The sequence below is a fragment of the Pristis pectinata genome, chromosome 7 (genome assembly GCF_009764475.1).
Source record: "Pristis pectinata isolate sPriPec2 chromosome 7, sPriPec2.1.pri, whole genome shotgun sequence".
In the NCBI taxonomy this organism is placed as follows: domain Eukaryota; kingdom Metazoa; phylum Chordata; class Chondrichthyes; order Rhinopristiformes; family Pristidae; genus Pristis; species Pristis pectinata.
Genome location: NC_067411.1, coordinates 18,042,378 through 18,069,090, shown reverse-complemented (window position 1 = coordinate 18,069,090; position 26,713 = coordinate 18,042,378). Strand labels below are relative to the sequence as shown.

At 41.5% G+C, this 26,713-nt stretch overlaps 1 protein-coding gene across 1 annotated transcript in view; it reads right to left on the bottom strand.

Moving 5' to 3' along the window:
- tenm3 (teneurin transmembrane protein 3) overlaps positions 1–26,713 on the bottom strand; it is a 712,909-nt gene that overhangs the window by 161,561 nt on the left and 524,635 nt on the right. The window contains exons 8-10 of the mRNA XM_052020035.1: positions 23,925–24,023; positions 16,353–16,591; positions 2,963–3,085 (exon numbers count right to left, since the gene is read on the bottom strand). Coding sequence (XP_051875995.1) covers positions 2,963–3,085; positions 16,353–16,591; positions 23,925–24,023 — 461 coding nt within the window. The remainder of the gene's footprint in view (positions 1–2,962; positions 3,086–16,352; positions 16,592–23,924; positions 24,024–26,713) is intronic.

Here is a 26,713-nt window from a genome sequence, read left to right as displayed (position 1 = left end):
TTAAGAATAAAAATTTTGCCCCAAAGTTTAATCCTTCCATAACAGAATAGTAAATTTCTTGGATCTTTCCATTCAAATTATCAATCTACTCGCCTACCAGGGAGTTCCTTCTTGTTAGATTCCCCACTCCAATAGCTAAAGTGTTATATATCTGTACATCCTGGATTGCTGCCATGGGAACAGCACTAATCATGGCTTCCAACCGCTCTGAGGTTTAGTTGCACTGGAATAGCCTCGGAAACCACGCCTCACCCTAGGATGTGGTTTGTTGGAGCCAGGCAGCTCGGATATTACTCATATCATTGGAGACAGAAGTTGACAAGATCTCCACGCAGGCAAGAAAGCTGACCCTTAGTGGAGGAAATGAAATGATTATTCTCTCTCATAAATTGAAGAAAGATCTTAAACAAAAGGAACTAACATCAAATTCCTTTCCTTTATGTCTTCACCATTTATGTGGGGAGGTTTCAGTGATGGCAGAAGTCACATTTGCAAGTCATTATCTTCAGCAACAATCAGTGTGATACTGGACCAAAAATTGTTAATGGAGAGCAGAGAAGAATGTGAGGAAATCTCTTTTGCATGGTGAAGCCATGAAGTACACCTAACATCTCACACAATAAAAACAACTTCACAAATAGCCTCCTCTAAGATTAAACATTTGGGCTGCAACGTTTTCCTGTTGACTTCTGTATCCTAAAGACCTCTGAGCTCAGAATGGTTAAATCTCTCATAAATGCAGCGCAGCAATTGTTTCTGACTGAGAAAGATTTATTTACAAGTAAAATCTGTTCCAAAAATTAAATCACAACCTAGACAAATTTCCTTCTGTCAACTGTTAGTTGTTGCTCCAGCTTTTTTTTTGTTAAAACTGTTGATAGAAGAAATTTTGCCTCCAATCACTGTTTGTCACAGTCAACCCTTATCTTTGAGTAACAAAAGCAGTTGTATACTTGCATTGTCCCTTTCTGAAGAAGCTTTATTAAGAATTATTCAAATATTAGATTAAATCAAATTTAAAGCACCATCATTTTGTCTGTTAATAGGAAACATTTTCGGTATTACAGGCACACCTGTTTTGTCTTTAGTTCTGCCAAGTCAAATGATGTGCTGTTTATAATAACAGAAATATAGGATGGTGCATTATTCTACTGCCTGGTTGAAGCTGCCTTTCAGGGCCTGTCCCTTTAATGCCTTCTTGCCTTGGAATTCTAGTGCATGCAAATGATGCACTGATGCCCCATTGTAAACTTCACTTGTGCCTGAGGCTAATGACAAGGCACTGCATGCCTTTGGAGTTGAGAATGTGCTGGCTGGCCACTGGCCAAGTCCAGGCCACTCCATTGGAATCTGGCTGCAACAAGAGTAAACCAGTGGCAATTCCAGGAGAGGCAGTGGGTGAAAGAAAGCAGCAGGTGTTGCTATTCCAGCCAAACTGGGGCAAGTCAGGAGAGGAAATCCCCCCTGGGATGTCTGAAGTGATGTAGCTGAATGTTAAAGTTAGATTTTTTCTCACACACACTTACACACACACACACACACACACGTATTTATGTATGTAATACCATATCTTTTCACATAAATTAATTTTACAGTTTGATACAAGCACTAGCAACCAAGCATCAAATTTTACATTGCTATTAGTGCAAAAACATTTCATTACACAGTAGGCTTTTAGCATAATAAAATGTCAACAAGGCTAATTGATGAGTAAAATATCACTGATGCCAAAATGTTCAGCTCAATAGCCTACTATTTAAGGACACTAGGATTGATTTGACTGCAATGAGCTGGCTTGTTTGGGGACAAAATGCACACCTTTAGGCTGGCTTTCAAATATGGGGTTAGATAATTGACACTGCTTGTAAAAACTAACAAGAGGAAAATGTCAAGGATCAAATGTAACAATAAAGCGGTGTAATCACGGATTTATTTAATGGGGGGAAGATCAAGATGGAATGTCACAAATTGCTCATTCAACAGAGAAAAATCTGATGATATCATGCCCTATGATCTAAGGGCCTAATTTATATTCCAAGCTCTAATTTCTAAATTTTAAAAACCTTTCATTCTACAGCAGATAGTGCACAAGGTGACATTTAAGACTTCCCAGGCATTGAAAGTGGTGTCTTTGCAACACAATTTGTAGTGTTGACATGCCCTGATTGATACAGCAGAAGAGGAAGCTGTTTAACACCTTTTTCCTTGTTCAGCCTTTTCCAAGAGCTAGCTAGTTTGGGGCATTTCCCTGTTCTAACCTTAAAGCCATGCAGAGCGTCTGAACATCCCTAAGTAAAATCTTAAATACATTTAGAAAACTCTCTGCCACTATCAAAAATAAATCACTGTGTTATGTCGTGTATTGTAATCTGTGATTACAGAGATTCAATTCCTTTCCCCTTCTAGAAGCTCTTGTTGATATTGGCTGGTACAGAGTGTGTTTAATGCTGGGCACTTTCAGCTCATAAGCTCCCGACACAGGGTCTCAGCCTGAAACATCGACCGCCCCTTCTTCCTCCACAGATGCTGCCTGACCTGCTGAGTTCCTCCAGCAGTTTGGTTTTTGCTACAGATTGCAGCATTTGCAGTCTCTCGTGTCTATCTGATATAATTCAGTTCCTATCCATCGATCACTCCTCTATAGTTAACAGTGAAAATGGAGACAAGGGGAAACTAACAGTAGGATATTTCTGATGCGACTGGTGGCTTTCACAATGGACATCTACGCAGACCAAGTACCAATAATAAGATCTTTCAGGCCTAAAAATCATACTAGACAATACTTTCACTGCCCAGGCAATGAGAGGAACATTATGCAGATCTTAACATGTCTCTATCATGTATTAAACTCTTGCAGTTTCTAATTCCATTACAAGTTAGTTCTTCCACTCCACCCCAACGCACCTATGCTGCTTACTTTTCATATCATCTGCATTGCTTATGAAAGTAATAAATTTCTTACCCCCATCGGCTGAAGTCGCAGTCACGACATTGGTAGGTGAGGTCTCAGTCTTCACTTTGCCATTTTCAAATGTGTAATTATCAATCTGCTGTAGCTGCCAATTCAGGCCGAGGAGATGCATTGCTGATGAAACAGAAAGCAAGGAGAAAGTTCAGGGTCTGGCAATACCTCAAAGTAAGGCAGCCTGGATCAAAACAGTACCTGAAGTTCTGGTGACTTTCTGCCAAGTTAACATGGAACATCGAACATTACAGCACAGTACAGGCCCTTTGGCCCACGATGTTGTGCTGACATTTTATCCTGCTCTAATATCTATCTAACCATTCCCTCCCACATAGGTATCCACTTCTCTATCATTCATGTGGCTACCTAAGAGTCTCTTAAGTGTCCCTAATGTATCTGCCCCCACAACCTCTGCCAGCAGTGCGTTCCACGCACCCACCACGCTGTGTAAAAAACTTACCTCTGACATCCTCCTAAGTAAATCTTAAATTCAATTAAATGTGATTATAACTCATCTAAAGAACACGACACAATGGTTAGAAGAAATGCTCAGTTAGCTCTTCCATTTCCTCCTCATCCCCTTCAAGAAAAATATCTGTCTTAAGTTCATACCAACATGTCTGGTATGAAATGTACAGTAGACTGGGTTTGTTTCCTTGTAGGCTGAGGGGGGTACTTGTTAAGGGTACAAAATTATGAGGGGCATGATAGGATAGACAGTAGGATATTCTTTGCCTTAGCAGATGTATCTGAAGCAAGAGGGCACAGATTTAGAGTAAAGGGTAGGAGGTTCAGAAGGGATCCGAGGTAGTTGGACACTGGGTGGGTGGTGGAGGCTGGTACTCTCACAATATTAGATAAGTATCTGGATGAGCAATTGAATCGTCATCAATGCATAGAAGGCTACAGATCAAGTGCTAGTAAATGCGATTAGTATACTGTAGCTAGTGCTGATGTCAGCATGAATACGATGGGCTGAAGGACATGTTTCTGCGCTGCATAACCCAGGTTTAACCAAATGGGAAGAAATGTCATTTATCTGCTTTCCTAACTGTACGTAGTCTTCCTGAATGAAACCTAATTGTGTCAAAGAGTAATACAGCCTGGAAATAGGCCATTTGGCCCACCAGGTCCATGCTGACCATCAACCACCCCTTTACAATATTCCTACACTATTTCCATTTCTTATCCTCCCCACATTCTTATCATTTCCCCCAAGATTCTACACTTCACTTACCCACTATGGACAATTAACCTACCAATCCGCACATCTTTGGGTTATGGGAAGAAACCGGAGCACCCAGAGGAAACCCATACAGTCACAGGGAGAACATGCAAACTCCACACAGACAGCACCCGTGGCCAGGATTGAACCCGGGTGTCTGGTGCTGTGAGCCAGTAGCTCTACTAACTATACCACTGTGCTACCTAACAAGTTTTAAGACGCAGGGAATGTGGGAGAGGGGAGGCAAGAATAAAAGATAACGTGTGTGTTTGAGTTAAAGACAGAGAGATTCAATACAGAGAGGTTGATAGGGCAAAATAGAACAGAAACTAGGCAAATAAAAAACAGAAGATGGATATAAAGAGGGTGAAACTAGCAGAGGCATTATCTGAGATGCTTGAATTCAGTGTTGAATCTGTAATATATGCAGTCAAAAAATAAAGTGCTTTCCCGTAGTCTTCCTGAGGTTTATTGGGATAGTGTAGGGAAGGCAGAGGGAGAGGAGCAAAGAAGGAAAAGAATTAGAGACAGACAGCTGGAAGCCTGGGGCCAGTCTTGCTGATTGAATGGGGGTACTCTACAAAATGGTCATCCAATCTATATTTGGTCTCCTCTGTGTCAACGAGACCACATTGTGAACAGCGAATGCAGTATAAACCACAAATGGAATCACATCTCTGTGTCTGGGAAAAATACACTCAAAAAAACACCAAGTGGCACATTGCCAAATGATCTTCAGCCAAGTCATTTGCATGTTGATGACAGATAAATGCGGCATCTGATGAAAAGATTTAGTATCAAGCACAAAAGGGTCAAATTAATTTAATGCTAAATGACACACTAGGATTTTTTTTGTTGTGCAACAGTCTGTGTGCATATTTGGAGCTTATGAATAACTAACATACGGTTACAGGTTTACTTTCATGTCCCATATTAAATCTGACAGGATTTCATACAAAGCACAACATGTGGCTTATAAAGCTTTGAGCAAAGCAGGAAGCAAGACTTGCAAAATATTCGGAATGCTATAATCAAAACAAGAAATGAAGATGAAGCACACAGAAGCGAAGATGCATAGTCATGTTCACCCCTTCTGGGGCTTTTGTGTGATTATGCATGCATAATTCTCCATAAATTAGCCTTTATCTCAAGCCTCCTGCTGAGTTCATATGCTTCCTGACTGATAGCAAGCAAGTCATGGAGCAAGTTTTCAGACTATTACTGCATACTGTGCTGTTTCCAAGAAACAGGATCCTTGCATGAGCCCACTGAGTTTGAACCACAAATAAAGAGACTTCTGAACTACATGTAATGCATTATGGATCTGGTCTGGATGCACTATTATCTAAAAATGCGGCACAAGAGATTTCAAGTTTTTGTTTATATATTATATACCTTTATCATATTTTTATTGCGCCCGAAGGAAAGTTAAACTCAGAGAAACACTAGACATCTTTAAATGAGGAAAAAGATGAAGATGAAGAGCTGTCAGTTCTGTCATGGTGACTGTTATTAATGCTGCATTATCAATTAGTGCAGACAAAGGCAAAAGAAATATCACTTGGCTTGTAAGAGAAAATGCTCTGTTAATCCAGGGCCTGGGCACTTTACCAAGCTAAGAGGATCCAGGGAATATCACGGGCACTGCTTCAGGTACTCACTTCAGTTAATCAACATCATTCTCAGGCTCTGCTGCTCATAACTAGTGGCAAAGCTCAAAAAATTATTGTGGGCAAGGTGCAGCTGGGAGGTTTAGCAAAGAAGCAATCTTGTGCACACTGGCTGTTTCATTCAGAATTCGTTTTCATTATCATTCTACTCCTATTTTCCTCCTCCCCAAATTCCACATCCCTGCCTGCTTGGATCCTCGTTTGCAGCAGGAATATTTATAGCACAGACTTGACATGCGAGTCAGCACTTCTTTCTGGGGTAACCACTGCTCCCTTTCTGCGGACTGGCTCTCTCCATCACAGTGCTTCTCAGCCAAGCATTGCCCCTCCTACTGGCTGGCAGGAGAATGACGTGATATTTGCCTGTGGGCAAGTTTGAACATAAATCAAAGATTTTGATTTTAAAGCTGGTAAGCTGGTGGAGAGTGGCTTTAACATACAGATGTGATATTTGCTGCTTTAAAAACTGCTTGACTGAGGTCAGACCACAGACACTAGAGCTCAACAGTTCTCTTTAATGGAGCATCCAAAAAGACCGAAGGTTGGGGTCAAAGGATCATACAGAACGGAAACTGGCCCTTCGGCCCACTGTATCTATACTAGCTATCAAGTAGTCGTCTGTGCCTTGGTGTTTCAAATGCTCATCTAAGTACCTACCTCCATCAGACCCTCAGGCAGTGCATTCCAGATTTCAATTGCACTCTAGATGAACAAATTCTTCTTCAAATTCTCTCTAAATCTCCTACCTGTTACATTACACTTATTCTGTCTGGTCATAGACACCCCTGTTAAAGGACAATGTTTCTAATTATCTACCCCATCTATGCCCCTCGTAATTTTGTATACCTCAATCAGGTCTCCCATCAGCCTCTTCCACTCCAAAGGAAACAAACTCAGTCAAACAAGCCTGGGTTCAATTCCGGCCGCTGTCTGTAAGGAGTTTGTACATTCTCCCCCTGTGTGTCTGTGTGGGTTTCCTCCGGGTGCTCCGGTTTCCTCCCACATTCCAAAGACGTACGGGTTAGGAAGTTGTGGGCATGCTATGTTGGTGCCAGAAGCGTGGCGATGCTTGCGGGCTGCCCCCAGCCAACACTCGACGCAAAAGATGTATTTCACTGTGTGTTTCGGTGTACATGTGACTAACAAAGAAATCTTACAGCTGAAATGCTCCATCCCAGATAACATTCTCTTCACCTTCTCCAGTGCAATCATAGTGTGGTGGCCAGAACAGCACACAATAATCCAGCTGTGGCTTAACTGATGTTTTATATAGTTGTACCTTACCCTCCCAGCTCTTATATTTGACACTCTGGCTGATAAAGTATCCTGTATACCTTCTTAACCACCTTATCTGCATGTATTTTTGCCTTTGGGATCCTTGCACATACACATGAAGGTCCCTCTGTTCCTCAGTACTTCCTCGGGTCCTCCCATTCATTGTGTGTACTCTGGTCTTATTATTCCTCCTAAAATGCATCACCTCACATTTTTTCAGGATTAAGTTCCATCTGCCATTGCTCTGCCTATCTTACTAACTCATCAATAGCATTCTGTAGCCGAAGATTATGTTCCTCACTATCAACAACAAGTGTAGATTAATCCTGTCTCACGCAATTCCTTCCCAATAATTGCCCTACCACTGATATTAGACTCAGGAAGATGAAGATTCTTCAGGAATAAGAGGAAATCTTGAGGAAAACCTTTAAAGAAGGCTCCCTAACATTTCCAGTTCACTAACAAACACTGGGGATATCTGCACATTTTACAAGCACTCCAGCTGAGCATGAGAAACTGCAGCGGTTGGACAGCAGACCACAGCGACGCTGCTAACCAGTTGAAAGCTGACAAGCATCAAGATGCAACAACACCCGATAAGTGCTGCACTCTCCAAACAGTTCATTACAAAAATGAAAATGGAGGAAAGAAGGTGTATTTATATAGCATTCTTGATGATCAAAGCACTCACAGCCAATAAAGAACTATCGAAGTGTAGTCACTCTTGCAATCTAGAATTTGCAAGGTTCAGATTCAGATTAGTTTGTTGTCTATACACCAGGGTGCAATGGAATTTCTTGCTCGTGTGAAGATCACAGGGTAAACAGTATACATGGTAATAATAAATACAATAATAAATACAGTGATGAGTGTAAAACAAGAGAATGGTGCAAAAATAGTAGTGCAATCTGAAATAGTGCAAAAAGAGCTGAGAGGGTGGGGTTGGAGAATGCCCATTCTTCTGAAGATCCTGAACTTCTACAGATTCCCATGGAAGAGGGAAAGCAACATATATGCAGTTGGAAACTCAGTTGTTTTTGAGAGGAGTGGTTAATGTTGCAGCCCAGTTCACAGGGTTCAATGGCCAGTAATTCTGTTGGGTTGCTGAAGATGGTAAAAGAACATACATGTCCAGAAATTGGATTTCACCTTATTTTACTGCACCAAACTGGTGCTGCATAAAGCACTAACAGCCATTCTGTGTTCTGACAACAAATCATGGCATTAGGCTAAAAGAGATCACTTCTGGGTGAGCTGGCTAAAAGATGTTTAAACAGCGTTAAGTTGCTTTACATCCAGAAAGATGCTAAAGCAGGGTCTCTGTTGATAGGGCAACCCTTCAACAATTTATCCTGTGCCAATTTCCGAAGGGCATCATCTCTTAAAGGTACACTGTCCATGGCAACCAGAAACCAACAGCACACAATATGGCAGCCAATGGAGGAGAGAGAGGTTGCAAGGGAGAAGGAAAGAACCTTTAGTTTTATTGAAAGAGTTCAGTGCATTAAGTGCCAGAAGGGAGGTGCAATGTGGCGGGATCTTGACAGGAGGACGCTCCAACTGTCTTCTCCAAGTGTGAGAAAATCCACTCAATGGAGCAATGTGGACATTTATGGAATACAGACATTCCAGGGGGAGCCACCTACTACTTAAATAGTTATAGCAAGTTAGTTCAATAAGTGGATAAGCAATTCATTCATTGATCCATTAGGATCAGAATAAGTGGTCCTGCAAAGGAGAATGAGAGCGATTGTAAAGTGACCATTGACAAACCATGTCAGTCTTAATGATTGGAGTGTGGACAGGATCACTTTGTCGGCATTGGAGACTATACTTCAGCAAGCTCCTTGAGAAAAACATCTATGAAAGTGTCCTTCATTCCCTTGCCTCCTCCTCTGCTCTGCTGGGTGATGAGGCTGGTGGTGTTCTTCTGCAACTTGCCCCTGGTAGCCATCCTCATTTTCCTGCTCCACAGCCTGGCTCTGCATGCTGCTCTTCTTCTGACAATGGCTGCCAGGTGAGCAGCAGACAATGAGGAAATGTTTGTATTCTATGGGCTTACACTGCAAGGCAACATGGCCTGAGACAGGTGCCAGAAACCCACCTTCAGAAGAGCAGTGATGTTTTCCACAGTAAGTCTGGTGCTTGTGTGGCTTTGATTGTGCTGGCATTCAGCAGCTGAGGTTAGGCTGTGAATTGGTGTCAGGAGCCAGGGCAGCCCTTGTGCCCCAGAAGCTATCCTGCTGAACTTGGAAAATGTATGGCAGTTCAGTCTTCCTGAGGATGAATGGCGTTCATCAACTGGAAGATCATCTGATCATCCACAACCAACTGCCTCTTTAGAGAGTGGAAACCCTTTGGTTTGACAAATGTTTTGGATCATTAGTGGGAGCCCTTATGACACATGAGTGCAATCATCGACTGCACGTGTTCATGGGAAGCTACCACTGCAACCAATCCCTTACAAAAACTGAAGAAGATGAAAGAATTCCTTTGCAAATGCAGTGCCCAGGGGGTCCTCTCTGGTGCCCGCAGATATTAAGGCATGGCAGATATCTGCTGCTACCAGTAGAAAAGATCCTGTAGCAAGGAATTTGAGCATCAAGGTGACCCCTATAGAGAGTGCAGCCCAGGAACGTTAGCGAGGCTGAAGGCCTTCTCAAAGCAGTTTGTGTATCTCTTGGACACCCTGAAGCTGTGATTAAATTGTTCAACAGAGATGTTGAGGTGGGACGTGGGATGTCTGAGGTCTACTGGAGCAGGCTCTTTGCAGATTGGCAGGTCTTTGCCTCCTGCCCCCAAATTACTGACTGACCCTGCACTGTTGCCTGTGGTGTCACCACTGAGATACCCATTGAGAGAGTACTGCAGTAGAAGAATGCTGGAGGAAACATTCGCTGTTAGTGGAAGCACAGCCCGAAAGGTGCCTGAGCAGCTTTCAGTCAGTTCCGAAGCTGCCCAATCCGAGGTCCTGACGTCAGCGAGGGGAAAAGCAACAAAGCAATGTGATGCACAAAAAATAAAGACTGCAGATGCTGGAAATCTGAAATAAAAATAGCTGGAAACAGGTCAGATAGTTTCTCTGAAAAGAGAAACAGAATTGATGTTTCAGGTTGAAGACTTGTGTTTATGAATACAATGCATCCCTAGTTATACAGATGTTGTTCAAGTTCGGTGGTAATTTGGACACAAAAGCTCAAATTTAATCCAATAAATGTGGAGAAGGACATTGTGGGAACAGTGATATAATTACGTACGTATCCGATGCCAGACAATCATCGGATGTGAATTTTACATGGAGAGCCCATTTGAATTTCCAACAGGAGCCATTTCACCCAGAAATAATTGCTTGAGCAACCTACTCTGGGTTAACTTGACAGGGGGCAGTGCAGTGGCACACTTAGCACAGCTGCTGCCTCACAGGTCCAGCAACCTACATTCAATTCTGATCTCTGGTGCTGTCTGTGAGGAGTTTGCACGTTCTCCCTCTGACCACATGAGTTTCCTCCGGGTGCTCCAGTTTCTCCCCACATCCCAAAGACATGCGGGTGGGGAGGTTAACTGGCTACTGTAACTTGCCCCTAGTGTGAAGGCGAGTGGTAGAACCTGGGGGCGGGGGGGGGGCATGGGGTTGATGGGAATGTAGGGAGAATAAAATGGGATTAGTGTAGGATTATTATAAACAGGTGGTTGATGGTCAGAAGGGGCTTTGTGGGCTGAAAGGCCTGTTTCCGTGCTGTGTGACTTCATGAAATACATAAAAAACATACATTATAAGATCTAATTTCTAGACAACAGAATAAATACAAGGTGATTTGTTTTGCCACGTAGTGTAATCAGAAACACAGATGCCAATGCAGCTGAGGATGTCAAAGAAGGCACAGCATGGCAACATTTTCAAAATGCAAATAGGGCCGATGTGTGACAGAGTCTCTTTATAAATAATAATTGGTTAGATGTCTGACGTTGACTTGTTAGAGGAAGGTTCAGCTGGGTCGTGTTCCTGGGCAACTAAATGATGTTCTTATGCTAATGCCCAGCTATTTTGCAAATGTCAAACATGACAAAACTTCCAGAAGATGAGGCTCTGGAGATCTGAGGCAACTGCAGGTTGTGCTCAGCAGAGCATTAAAGTGAACAGTTCCACTTAGAGAGAAAAATGACCATGCCTTATGGTCAGCAGATCAGCCAAGCCACTGCAGCGGAGATAATGGAGTGTAGATTGTCAATTATGGTGCATAGTTACTGGCAAAACGGTAAATTGCAACCGCCTGCTCTGTTTCCAAGCTTGGAATTATGAGCATAATATCAGATTTCATTGCTTTGTTATGAGCACCCACCACATCCAGGTTCCAAGGGGATGGAGCAGGGCCACCCAAAATGCTGTGGTCTGAAAGTTATTTCATATGTTGCTGTGGGCAGTGTGTACAAGAGCTCCCTCGGACAAGTCTGACTCACCAGCTAAGTTGTATTCCTCAGAGGGCTTTCTGTTTACAAGGACAATGCTTTCCTAATGCTTTGGCTGGCAATATTAAGCTGGTCCGTTGTGGTTAGATGAAGAACAGCCAGTAGGTAGCACTGAGGTTTTTAAAGTCTAAATGTGGGATGGGGAAAGGAATCAACACAGTTCTGCTCCAGGCAGATGCTCAGTGAGAAGGTCAATGGTTTAAATCCCATTCCAGAGCCTCAAGTACATTTTCTAGGCTTAACTTCCAGTGCACTACTGAGAGAGTGATGGACAGTCAAGGATGCCGTCTTTTGATGAAAAGTTGAACTAAGGGCAGACTCTGCCCTCTCAAGCAAACAAAGCAGAGCTTAGTATGCTGAGCTTTAATAGTGGCCCAAAACAGCAAGTTACAGCTGTGAAACAAATGGGTAGAAAGTGCAAATTTCAGCATCTTTTGGTCACAATGAACAAAGTGACCAAATGCAGGGAGGCACGGAAATAAAATGGGACCAGCATTTTGAGTCTCGACCACTGATCCTGAGAGATAAGTTCAAACCCCATCACAGCAGCAAGCAGATTTAAGTTCAAGTAATTAAATAAATCTAGTAATAACCACAAAAATTCATCTGGTTCACAGATACTTTCAGGGAAGGAAATCTGGTCTACTTGACAGAGTCAGTGCTTCTATGTGGTTGACTCTTAATTACTTCCTTGGTTTAGGGGCTATGCAGAGTGGACAATACACAATGACAATGCTAGCTATGTCCACATCCTGTGAAAAATAACCCTGCCTCACTTTCTCCCCAAGTTAACTTCCTGTACAGAGCAAATAAGTGGCTCAGAAGAACAAATCTCATTATAGGACCTAACTATGCATGTGGAAAATAAAGCTGCTTGTTGTTTTGTCTTCAGTTGCAAGAAGAATGCTCAATACTGGTAATGTATAAACTCAAGATAAAGGATATAAAATTCACTGGAGTAAAGCAAAAATCAAAAACTGATATTGGTATTGATGCAGCTACAGTAGAAGGAAAGGGTCATTCAATACTTGGACCTCTTAAGGAAGAAAACATGGAGGTTCATTGAAGAACAAGTCTAAAAATTCACTAAAAATGCTTGAATCACAGAACCACAAGGGAGTAAACTGGACCTCTAATGAAAAAAGGATTTATACTGCTCCAGTTATCCGTAAATACCTATTGAGAATCTGAGGCTTGAAAGATACACCAATCTCCTTGTAAAATTCCAAAACAGATCATTGACACGTTGTTGAGCGCTATCATTCCAGAGGTAAAAATCTAGCTCAGATTTTGACAAACGATGATATGCTGTGATCACTCATCAGTGAGTTAAAGCACTTTTACACTAAAAAAATGAAAATGAGAGCAGACCAAGTGGGCTGAGAATTTTCTCAGCCTAACTCTGTGGCAACATAGAACAGTACAGCACAAGAACAGGCCCTTCGGCCCACAATATCTGTGTCGACCATGATGCCAATTTAAACTGCACATCTGCCTGCACATGGTCTGTATCCCTCCACTCCCTGCCTGTTCATGTGCCTGTCCAAATGCCTCTTAAACAATGCTAATGTATCTGCTTCCACCACCTCCCATAGCATTGTATTCCAGGCACCTACCACTCTCTGTGTAAAAAAACTAATCTCGTAAATCTCTTTTAAACTTTTCCCCCTCTCACCTTAAAGTTACGCCCCCCAGTATTTGATATTTCCACGCTGGGGAAAAAAGACTATGACTATCTACCCTGTATACATCTCAAATGATTTTATATAGTTCTATCAAGTTACCCCCTCAGCCTCTGACACTCCAGAGAAAACAATCCATGCTTCTCCAATCTCTCCTTATAGCTAATACTCTCTAATCCGGGCAACATCCTGTTGAACTTCTTCTTCACCCTCCCCAAAACCTGCACATCCCTTCTGCTATGTAGTGACCTTATTCCAAATGTGGCCTAACCAAAGCTTTATGCAGCTGCCATATAACTTTCTGACTTTAATACTCAATGCCCCAACCAATGAAGGCAGGTATGCCATAGGTCTTCTTTACCACCCTATCTTCTTATTTTTCCACTTTCAGGGAGCTATGGACTTGCACCCCAAAATCCCTCCGTACCTAAGTATCCGGTCATTTACAGTACACTTTCCTCTTATATTTAATCTCCCAAACTGCAGTGCCTCAAAGTTGTTTGGATTAAGCTCCATCTGCTATTTCTCTGCCAATATTTCCAACTGGTCGATATCCGACTTTATCCTCAGACAACCTTCCTCACTATCCACAACTCTGCCAATTTTTGTGTCATCTGCAAACTTATCAGTCCACCTACATTTTCGCCCAAATCATTTCTACATACATCACACACAACAGAGGCCCCAGCGCCGATCCCTGCGGAAAACCACCGGTCATAGATCTCCTGTTAGAATAACTCCCCTCCACCACTGCCCTCTGTCTCTTATGGCCAAGCCAATTTTGAATCCAATCCACCAAAGCAGTGCAGATCCCATGTGCCTTAATCTGTAACTGTCTTAGAATCATAAGATCATTGGGTACAAAAGGCTCCCATTCAGTCCCTCTTGTTCTTTTAACTCCTTCTAGCACATTTCATTGGGTTCTATACCTGGCCCTAACCCTGTAAATTATTTTAACTCCTGCCTATTCAATACCTCTTTGAAAACTCTACTGTCTATTAGGTTATGTTGTATCTCCTGATTTTACATGCCAAAATGCATCAAGAAAATATCTTGTAATTTTGCAGTGAAAAATTCTGGTGAGATAATGGCTCCAAAGCTGAATACCCAGTTCATAGTTTTTCAACCATAAACTGCCATTTGCAATTGAGTGCCGTTGCTTTACAGAGAAAATCCAAGTTTTGGTCTGCACCGCACCCACCCTCCCCAACCTCACATTAAGTCCCCCTTAAAGCTAATCTTTTTCTCTTCACTGTAGGTATCATCAGCATTTGGGTTTGATGAGGGCTATTAAAATTAATGAAAGTAAATGGGGAAGGGAGGCACACAGAGGCTGTGAGACTCTGCTGAATAGGTGGGATGCTGGTGAAGATATATAAATGTTGCTTTGAGAATTCCATAGTGAACAGTGAGCTGTGACTAGAAGTGAGATACATCAATCAATGAAAAATGGTGTCTGCTACATCCCTGAAGCAGGATTTAGGGAGTGCTGCACATGTATTCAAAATCATTTACACCAAATCTCTGCAAACACCAACACAGGCATGAATGATGCACAAAACAACAAGAATGTGAAATGTGAGATCATGGTCTATTGCCTCATTTGATGTAGCTTTGCGGAGTTTCCCCATGTCCCAGCCAACGTTCACTCACAACTCACCGCCCTATAAAGGAAAAGCTTGCTGTTCATTTATGTATGTCTGCTTTATTACCTTAAAGGTATATTTCTGGTCCAATATAAATGAAAATTCATATTTTGTTCTCTCACTAATTCTTTACACAACTCATTTGACCAGATTCTGGCTTCACAAACATCAGCCAAATAGCATGGTAATTACTTGGAAAGGCTCTCATTCCACTGGTGAGCAGGTCAGTGCTTCAAGGATGGGGAAGCGAATTTGTTTTTTTCTATTTCACTTCTTCATGTTTTTATATTTCACACTTAGGGTGGTGAAACGTCAGCTTTTGTATTGGGTTTCTGGGGCTATTTTCCCTGTTAATAAGAGCTTCTAATTGGATGAAATCTGGGATTTGGTGATCAGAGAGACTGTATTCAGATTGTGTTATAACTCACTGGAATCTCTCAGTGGGGAGCAGAGAGAGAGAGAAACAAAAGCAAGGCTCAAATATAAAATGGGCAAATAACAGAAGGCTGTAAAGGAATACATATTTTTCCCTCAAATGTCCAGTCGACCTACTCTAATGGTGCTAGCCAATTCTGGAGTGCGTTTCACAACAGTCAGTTGTTCTCTGGTGCTGCAATCAAATGACCATTCTGTAAGTATGCAACAAGGCAATGATAGGAGTAGAGAGTTCATCCCTGGGAGCATTAGCTAAGCCAGCTCCATTTCTCATATGAACATTGTTCAGCATGTGTCACTAACCAGCAATCAGGGGCAAAAAGCCGAACTCATTTTCACCAACACCAGTCAGCAGCAATGACACCAAGTGTTGCCATCTTACTGTCTGCCTTGCAAATAGTGTAATGTCCTTATAAAAAGTACATAGTTGAACATTTTATGCGCAATTAGACAGGGTGATCAATATATGATATCCATCATTTTCATTTTTAAAATTATATTTTTCTTTGAAAATGTACACTACGGCAATAATAAATATAACTTGATCCAGGCAGGATTATTTATTTTGTATTCTCTTTGTGATTTGTATTGCATCCGGAGTATACTTTGACGTAATGTTTCAAATCCATAATAACTTGATTCATTCTGGCCTCTGATATTAAAATATACTGACTGGACCATTTTTGTTTCAAAACAATGCTTTCTTCCCATTTCTACCTGAACTGACAAATGTTCATCAACTCAATAAGTGCAAAACTTCAAAAGCAGCTAAGTTCACGAGGGAGCCCATCAACATGAACCGCGAGTGGAGAACTGCCTTCCCCCAAGTGGGCAAAGGCATCCCGTCAGATTGCTACTGTCAAACCTTTTGGAAACAAAATAATTACTTCTCTCTCATTACAGCAACAACAAACCGTTCAGAAATGATGTGCGCATCCAACAGAAACAATAGAAATCCATAGCTGAGCTAATGATTTTTACACTTACCTATGAAATAAGACAGCAGAACTGCCAGAATGACTGACACGCCAACTGCACATAGGGCTGTGCACTTCCAACTGCAGTACTTGGATGATTTCTTGAACTTAAAAGCACTTCTGGAAAGAGTGTTCCTTGGCAGTGGGCGCGGCGGCGGTGAATAGACAGCACTCGAAGCCATGGTGTAACCAGGCGAGGCTGTGCTGAACAATGGTGTAGTCCCTGTTCCCGTCTTGAAAAGGAAATGCCTGAGGGAAAAAAGAGCGAGAGGAGGATCAGGAAGGTGTGCGGACAAAGTGAGGCAGAACAACAAACGCGGCTTCTGACAGATGTCAAGGTCGCTGGCAGGAGGGTTGAGAGCACAGACATGCTGAGGAGCAGTGGGTGAACAATGGTTGAACTTAAGATGGCCAAAGGCAAAAGGAAGTGGCACTAAAAGACTCATTCCAAGAATATGGCGCTGTTCAAATAAAAGACATGATTCGACAGACTGAAATAGTCAACAACAACTTGCCTTCAGTGGGTAAATGGGACAAGATAAGTACAATGGTTGGCATGGTCATGGTTGCTTGAAGGTCCTGTTTCCGTGCTGTATGGCTCTATGACTCTAGTCTATAAGGAATCTCCTACACTGAGATAAAGGAAACACTCATTCAACACCTTTAGAGCGCTTGCTGAATAAGGTTGGTGGGAAAGGCACTCAGGGTAATCATTTGAAACTCTCGTGCTGCATTAGAGTCCATATCACATTTGCTCTAGTTTTACACATTATTTTTTTAGCTGCTGGCATTGAATAGGTTTTAATGATAAAGATGAGCAGATCTCTGTGAGATTAACAATTTATGAAGTTATTCTGCAGGGTTCAGTTACACAACCATGACACACAGTGTCAGACTGACCCATCAGCTGCACTGAGACAAGTTCCCTTTTAGTCCTCCTATAAACATCAACCTCTCTTTCTTTGGGTAACATGGTGTGATCCCGCAGGTGTGGTTAAGGCAGGACTTTTTGCATTGCATTTCTCCACAGTGCTGAAAGACACAATGGAGCACTCTTTAGGGAAGGTACTTGCTGAGGGTTGTTCAAACTGGGACTTTATGGTGGTAAGAAGATTCAAACAGCCAAGTTGAAAACACAGTGTTGAACTCCAGATCACATGTGAAGGCAGTTACCATCCACTCAAAGATCTGCTTTACACACACCAAACAGTTTTGTTTCCCACTATGTCTGTATGGTCTGCACCAGATTTTCCCTTGATATTTCACAATTTATTGCTATCTGCCAGAACATGGGTTTAAGGCATTTTTCATTAAAATAGGCAAGACATTTACAGTGGGCTAAAACTAGTGAAGAAATATGCTATGATAGAATGCCTGAGATGAACACCAGTTCTTGAGCTGCTAAATTCTGTACTCAAGAAATCTTAACAAGTGCTATGTTCTGCAAAGCACTGGACAATATCATATTACTTGGCATTACTTCATTGCAACCTTTGCCCCTCCTCTCCCCAGTCTGCTGTTGGCTAAATGCCGGTGGGTCGACCCACCGTAAATTCGATGTTTGTGTTTCCCAGCCAGCCACTTCAAGTTAAATGTGGGTTATGAATGGAAGGCAGAATTACTCTGTCCAGTGATCCCATGTTGGTGGTGACGAGATTGAACTTGGGCTGACGTGTCCACAGTCAAATACTCTGTCAGAACTCACTGCCTTGGTTTGAAGGTGTGCCAGGAGTGATTCGACCTGGAACGTCGACTGTCCATTTCCCTCCACAGATGCTGCCTGACCCGCTGAGTTCCTCCAGCAGTTTGTTTTTTGGCTGATAGCGAAGCTGCTATCCCCAACCCAATTTTAACTTTTATTGCACTAAATGTGAAGGAAAACCTGGTGAGATGTAAAATGGGCAGACAAAAACCTACAGCCTGGGTGAGCAGAACTCTTCCCTAGTGGTATAGTTATCTGGAGAGAGCGGCAATGCTTTTTTAGTGTCGGTAGAAGTACCATTCAGCAGGAGTCACAAAACTTAGTGGAAGAAAGCAGATGAGGGACCCCAATGCTTTCATCAAAAGACTGAGGCAAAATCCGATGGAGAACTTCAAAACTGAGTAGGCGTTGGGTAGGGTTAATACTGTGAAGATGTTCCCCATACTAGGGAAAATATGAAACGACCAACACGAGGGATAGAGCCAGAAACCCTCAACATATTGTAAAGCCACTTGGATGCACATTTGAAGAAGTTGTAACCTGCAGAGCCTGAATGCTGGACAGTGGTTCTTGGTAGGATATTTTTGACCAGTATGGACACAATGGGCTGAAGGGCCCCGGACCTGAAGTGATAACAGTTTCTCTTTCCAACAAGCGTTTCCAGCAATGACTGTTTTTCTTTCAGATTTCCAGCAGCTGCAGTTATTTGATTTTCATGGGCTGAATGACCTCCTTCTGTGCAGTAAATTTTCTGGTTCTTAGCTCTTTAGAGGGGGGGGCACTGTGCCCCCCTGTATGTATGTGGCCATACTGTCATTTGAGGCAGTAAAATAGATGCCTTATCAGTGGGGAGGAATGAAGATAAAGATATGCTGATAGGGTGAGATGAAGAATGGTGGGAGGGAAAAGAAAGACTGGAGTAGATCTATCGGGCCCAATGACCTGTTTCAATGTTGAAAATTCTTCCCAATGCAACAGCAGTGGTTCAGCAGGTAGTGCATCTCTGTCACCACTGTTCAATTCTGACCTCTGGTGCTGCTGTGTAGAGTTTGCACATTCTCCTTGTGACCATGTGGGTTCCCCCTGGGTGCTCCAGTTTCCTCCCACATTCCAAAGGGATGCTGGTTGGAAGGATAAAGGGCCAACGTAAACTGTCCCAGGTGCAAGTGGGTGGGGAGGAGAGTGAGGGGGCTGTTAATGGACACTTAAGAATAGATGGCAGGAAAACAAGTAGGAGAATGGGATTGTTCTGGGTTCCAGCATATACTTGATGGGCTGTATGGCCTCCTTTTGTATCACAAGAAAATGTAAGAGGAAAAAAAGAGAAATGATGTGCAGGTTGATGCCACAGACAAAAATCTCTGACCAACCTCTATTCAAGAGATCCTGTCATTAACCATAAACCATTACGAGAAGAATGCCATCGCAGTGCCTGGGGATTGTAGAGCTGTTATCCACATCGCTGAGCTTGCGAGGCCATCAAAATAAATTTGCTTAAATATGTTTGTGTGGTTTTAAGCAGAAGGTTTGGTGGAAAGTGAAAAAGTATGATAAATATCTCTGCTCATGAGGTGATCCTGAGCCTCCTTGTTACCTCTGTGCCAGTGAACAATCCCGACAGCTTCACAAAGATATCTGTGAAATCCCACAGCTTACGTAGGACTAAGTTTCTCTATATCTTTCTTCATCAAAATTCCTGGTCTCCCAATGTTTCCTTCCTAAATGTCCCATGGATAAGTTACTCAAGCGACATTCTCTTTATGCCTAAAGTCAGGCAGAGAGCATCAGGAGACAAAATCAACCTGTTAAAAGAGGCAACCAAAAGGCCATGAGTTTCCCCTGGGTAAAGGAATATTCCTCCCTGCATTGACTCGAACAAACCCAGGTGAAATACAGGATGAAAGCAACTTCAATTTTTTAATTGGTATATTTCTATCACTAACACTACTGATTGAATTAATTTGCACTCATTGTTTTGGCAACTTTCTTACTGGTACACCTATGCCAACTTACGTTCACCTCTGATTGGGGTGGGAGTGGGAAGATCACATGAGCGGCTTTCCTGATCTAGAGCTCATTTTCATTCTAGATTCACCTTCACTCTGATTTTTATGCACCATTTTATGCAGGTGCTATGCACAAGTCCCAGCTGACTTTGTCTATATCAAGTTAACAACACACGCACAATGAGAGTTAAAGCATACGGCACAGCAATTATACATGAAAGACTGCAGCACAGCAGATAACCACGAAGAAGCAGCTTTAACCTTCATGCAGTTGGCATAATAGCATATGTACACCACACAATATCGGGGTTCATTTGCTGCTGGAAATTAAAAGTAACGGACAAAAGAAGCAAAAAAAAATTAGCAAAGTTAAGCAATTCTCAACTGCAGTTTTCTTTACTTTGATACATTAATGCAAACAAATGCTACATTTAGGACAGGGAATTAAAAAGTAACAATAGAAAATGATGCAAGCTGAGACACAAGCTATGAGCAAGGTTAAGATCAAATCTGCTTCAGGGTAAAACCAGGTTGCAATTTAACCAAATATATTCATTTCTAAAGGACATATGTTGGCATATATTCCAATTAGCTTTCACTTCAATTTCCAGTGTAATCAGTCTACAACCTTAAAATTGCTTTGCCATTACAATCATAATATTTGGGCAGTATTAATGAATAAATCAGTCTCAAAATCACTTGTCTGCTAGCCTGGGAAATTAGATTTTTGGGTAAATGTACAATTCCAGCAACTTGGGGCACTGATGTTTAGGTTTTTGAGGTATTGCCAGTGGCTGTTACTTTCTCCTGTCAGAATCTACATGCGTTTGGGTCAGTTTTAAATGGTGGTATTGCACAAACACTGCTTTGTTATCAGGGGCAGTCATTATATTTCCTTTTTGCCAAAATTTTGCATTTTTGTCCCTATTCAAGGGGCTCCTTAAAAGCTCACTCTTTAATCAAACCCACAGCCATCTCCAGCATCTCCTCAATCTTCTCCTGTATAGTACTTGCATTTATGTAGTGCCTTTAATGTAATAAACTACTAATGAATATTCTTCTGAAGAACATGAATGATGATTCCTAAAGGGGGGAAAAAAGGGCAGGAAGGTTTACTAAAATCTAAGTTACAGATCTGTCTTACAGAGGGTCTTTAAGAAAGAGAGAAAGTTGGAGAAGCAAATTGTTTTTTTACCGATGTCTCATTTCTTTTAGAGATGCTTTTTAAAGTGTTTTCAAAGTTAGAGGTGTTAGTTAAGTACAAGCTTTTATCATGTAGGTTGCATGCAAAGATCTATCATGAAAAGCAGCACTATTATCAGTCAAGGTATGTGAGTAAATGCCTGAATGTAAGCATCTAGTTGGAAGGGTATATATAAAGAATGGTTAGTGTCAGCTTGGTTAGACCACACTTGGAGTATTGTGTGAAGTTCTGGTGACCACACTGTTGGCAGGATGTGATTAAGCGGGAGAGGCTGCAGAAAAGATTCACAAGGATGTTGCCTGGACTAGAGGCCGTGAGTTATAAGGAGAGTCTGGGTAGGCTGTTTACCTTGGAGCGAAGGAGGCTGAGTGATAACCTATAGAGGTTTATAAAATTATGAGGGGAGGTCACAGATAGGGTAAACAGTCACGGTCTTTTTCTCAAGATAGGAAAGTCTAAAATTAGAGGACATAAGTTGAGAGGGAAAAGATTTAAAGGGATCTGAGAAGCAGTTTTTCACACAGAAGATGGTGGGTATATGGAACGAGTTGCCAGGGGAGATGGTGGAGGCAGGTACAATTAAAATGTTTAAAAAACATTTGAACAGGTACATGGACAGGAAAGGTTTAGAGAGAGATGGGCCAAACACAGGCAAATGGGATTTGCGTAGATAGGCATTTTGCTCGGAATGGACGAGCTGGGCCAAAGGGCCTGTTTCCGTGCTGTGTAACTCTACAACTCTATGGTTCAGCTGGTAGCTCTGAAGCAATAAGTTATGGGTTAAGTTCCAATCCCAGGCCTGAATGCACTATGCAGGCTGAAATCCCAGCATTGTTCCAGATGTTTTTTTCTCCTCAACAAGCGACTTTGCCTATCTGAAAGCCCCTAGAGACAGGAGAAGGCTCATTCGATGTCCTAGCCAACATTCTTCCCAAATCTAATCAGGTTCTGTGTGAGACCTCACTGCGTGCTGCCACATTAGTTCATGTGCAATCACGGGTGACCATGAAGCCACTGGTAAAACCTATCTCCTTCACTGAAGTCCTTCAGGGATGGAAATCTGCCATTCTTACCTGGTCTGGGCTTCATGTGACTCCACACTCCCCAGTGTGGATGGTTCATAACTGGTCTCCAAAACAGCCCAGCAAGCCACTAAATTGTATCAAATATTTACCATAAGGTTTGCAGTGGCTTCTCAACGGATGAGTAATAAATGCTGGCATTGTCAGTGATAGCCACATCCATTAAATGAACACATAAAGACAATAATAGAGCTGTACAGTTCAAGTCATCTGCAGTCATAAAAGGCACTACATAAATGTGATTTATTGTCTTCTTTTCTTGTCTTCCCTGTTGTGAGATGTGGCGGTGTCACAGTTTGATGACTAGATGGAACAATGAAGTAGCAACTTCCCCATTGGCACAGCTCTGAATGCAATGTGAACTGAGGAACTGCATCATACAGAGCTGAGATATGACAGGTTTTGTGCTGATTCCTGTCATCTGTACAGGAACAGCAACACAGACAGAACTCACACTGTGGTGGCAGTAGGCTGGGATGTGGGGAGCAGCACAGAGGCCGAAGGGTCAGTGCTTTCAGATGATGAGGAGGAGAATCAGCAAGGCCATTCTCTCTATGATCACGGTGTTGGAAGACTGGTGCCTGAACGTCAGGTAGAGACATGTTTAGGCATGGCTGGGAGGTAGGAAATGTTAAAGACTGTCACTGCCTCTTTAAAAAACCTCAGGGTTAATAGTGTGCGGTCCCTGCAGCCGTAGAGCAAGTTTCAACAGGATCGCTTGTTCACCTCTCAAAAGTACTGGGTTGATTGTAGTTTACAAATAGTGAACACATTGCCCAAGAGCTTCATTCATCCTGGAACTTTAATTTGGTGATGAGGAGAACAGGAAAATTTGACCCCTGGTTGAAACCCCTACAATTAAATATGCGGCTATTAAGCCATCCAATTAGATGGGTTGAGGACAAGCAAGTGGGATCGCTGTTAGCACAGTAGAAAATCTCACTAGCTTTCTTTCCAGTGGCTTAGAACTTAGCGATGAAACACCAAATGATGCTGTGTTGCATCACATATAAAAAAAATCTCCCATGAATGACACCTATGCTACTTTAAGAATATTTAGTTTTGAAGAATCATGTCAGGTCTGGACGTAACCTATCGCTCAGACCTATCCTGATTCAAAAGGTTCACGGTGACCTAGTTACAAAACAAAATCCTAAGAATGGTCACAGTGTTTAATGTGAAATCATGAAGAGGAAAGGGGGAAGGAGAAAAATAAAACATTTCAGTTGGAATTTAATGCTCTGAAAGTTGATGATAGTAATTAAAATTAAAAGGCTTGAATTGTCTAAGCAGTTCCAATTGTTGTGGCACAGTGGCAGGCTGGATTGTCTGAATGGGAAATGAGTTGTTGCTAGGCTGTCAGACGAGTGATTTTGCTTTATAGCCTTGTAAGAGAATGCTGCTATGAATAGAAATTTAGATTGGTTGTACTTAAATCAGAGAAAGGGCCTCTTGGCCTCGAAATGTCATAAATTTCATCAATAAAAGAAATAGCATTTACTATTGGTCCCCTTTTTATGCTACAAGATTCTGTGTTGGCAGCTCGCATCACTTTTTTTGTTTTATTTTGCTTCTCGGAATGACATACCCGTCCCCGTAACTCCCATCGTGACATGGTGGAGTAAATACATCCATCTCTATTAGGTTGTCATGCCCATTTTCAAGAACTGCCTGCTTTGCTAATTTTCTATGTGCAGAAATGAGATATAAAAATGTTAAAGGAGTCCGGGGAAGCATTTACTATCAGCATCGTAAACAGCAATCAGGGAACAAGATATATATGTAAAAGCAAGTAACAGGTAAACTACATTTGAATGAGGTATATTCCGATAACGCCAGCAAAGATGCAACCTTCTGTAACACAGGATAAAAAGATCAACACCTACCCCCTATGGCAACACATTCTCATGTGAGGTCATTAAGAAAGAAACTTGCTGTTTATTTTAAACAGAATATGCTGAGCTGTGGTAATTGCCAAGACAAGCCACAACTTATCCTGACTTAGTTACTCCTGAGACACCTGGTCAGCTTTGTTACTGGAGGTAAATGTCCGAGAAGTACTCAGTTACTTATAGATTTCACATGGTTTCAGGAAAGAAAGCTTACTTTTTCACTCAAGTGAAACACCGAGGCAGTGATGATCCCTATCAGTTTATTGTGACGTCCCAGACATGCAACTAAATATCTGGCCATGAGAGATGGACTCATTATTAAATGGCATGCCACAACCCAACACATCTTTTCCTTTCACTCATTACCCAACATAGATGACGACACTTATCAAAATAAAATCCACAATGCCTTTCTGCTTTGCATTCTCATCAGTTTGGAATTGTTTACAAGTTTTAGCAGTGAATGTGAATGCACGGCGGACATCATCTGCCAATTCTACAGACACAGAAATATCCTCTTGGGTAAGTATGACATAAATAGCTAAGCCAGTGATTAATCCTTTTTCAATCCTGATTACATCAAAGCAAAGGAACAACTACAAGGAAGATTTTAGTTTTTCCTTATTATCTTGATGGCAATATTTTGCTTTGTTTTTTCTCCTCAGCACAATCAATAGCATTTTCACTTTTGAATCCCAAAGTTGTGCATTAAATTCATTTAGCATTTAACATATAATCAGCTTTGATGCCCCAGTACTGCATAAAGGCAGTGCAGCAGTTCCAAAGATGTCAACCTTCAACTGAGAAACAAATAACAGCCTTGTCTGCCATTCATGTGGATTTAAAAAAATGCTTTGGGAGTATTCAGAGAAAAGCGATGTATTTTCCTAACTCATATTTACCTTTAGTTTGTCAGCGATTATATAATAATCAAGCCATGCAGCAGCTCAATAGCCTTGCAAAGTAGTTGCAGTCCAACAATCAACCTGGACAGTCATCAGCAGTATGTGACTGTCTGTATTTTAACCTGGCTACAGTCTAGGTGGTTGCAAAGACCCCAGTGGTGGAGGTTAACTGCACACAGATATTGATTATTGATCCCTTAAACATTATCACTAGAAACAAATGAATCAGTCACTTCATTTGTTAGTCATAAGAACTCACTGTGAGCAGTTTGGCAACTATGTCTGCCAGTGTGATGACAGTGACTACACTTCAAAAGTAACCAATTCTTATTAAGTCATCCTTAATATGTGAAATATGCAGTATAGATCCAAGTTTCTTCTTCATGCCATCAAATCAATGAGTAATTTATGCTGGTGTTACAGGTTGAATTCATATGTTGTGAATCTCAGATTGCGAGTCAATCAAATAGGGTAAATTTCATGGAACACAAGCAGATGACCTACATTGGTTACTAGCTAGAAATCAGAAGAGTGGTGGGGATATGCAGAACAGTAGTGAGGAGTAATGGAACTAATTCTCAGAAATACAGTTAAGCTCAGTGGTCTTCAAAGATCTTCAAGGAATCTTGTACCAATATTGTTAGTGACAAATGAATGAATTACATTGAAATGTTTGTTGGAAGGTTTTTCAAAATAAAAGTATTACAATTTCTGCACTCTCATTTTAAATGTAAGTTGTTAAGGAGTGCTATTAATGTATCAGAAATTAAATCTATTGGAGAAACAAGTGCATTCATGATCTCAAGCCGTTCTAAAGCACTTTACAGCTAATGAAATATTTTTGAAGTGTAGTTACTGCTGTTGTAGAAGAATAATCACCTACTGATTATCAGCTGTATACATGCATCATTAAGAATGGGAAATAAATGCTTGCCAGTCCTTGCATCCTATAATCCAATGAAAAAGTAGATATTTATTCTTCGTTGTTGCTGTGAAGTGGATCACATGATATAAATTTTTTACAAAATCCAATTAAGAGGTAAGAGTTAGAGGGGAAATTTTTCATGATATCATAAGATATTGCACACAAACAAAATTTTGAAAGCCACTTGTTGGCTAATGTGTTGTGAAATTAGAAGACCATAACACAGATGGAGTGTACGTGGCTCACTGTTGGCTCTTTGGAAGAGCTATGCATTTAGATCCAATGTGAAGGCAAAGCATGAATTTGTTTATCTTTGCTTATCATTAGTATTTAATGGTCAAAGCCCTTACAGCCCAATCGGTGTATGCCAGCATCTAAGCTCCATAACCACAACTCCAACCCCCTCTTTAAGCAATCTTATCAGTATGAATGTCTAATTGTTTCTCCTTCAGACCCTTATTTTGCTGCAGAGAAGAAAACAATTTAAGATAAGGAAATTGAACATCATCCTTAATCACAATATGCTTAAGGAAACCCTGGTTGACAGGAGATATTGAGATTCTGGTCAGGAAAAAGGAGGTATACACTAGGTTTAGGAAATTGGGAACAAGCGAATACCTCAATGTACATAGAAAGTGTAGGAGTACCCTTAAGA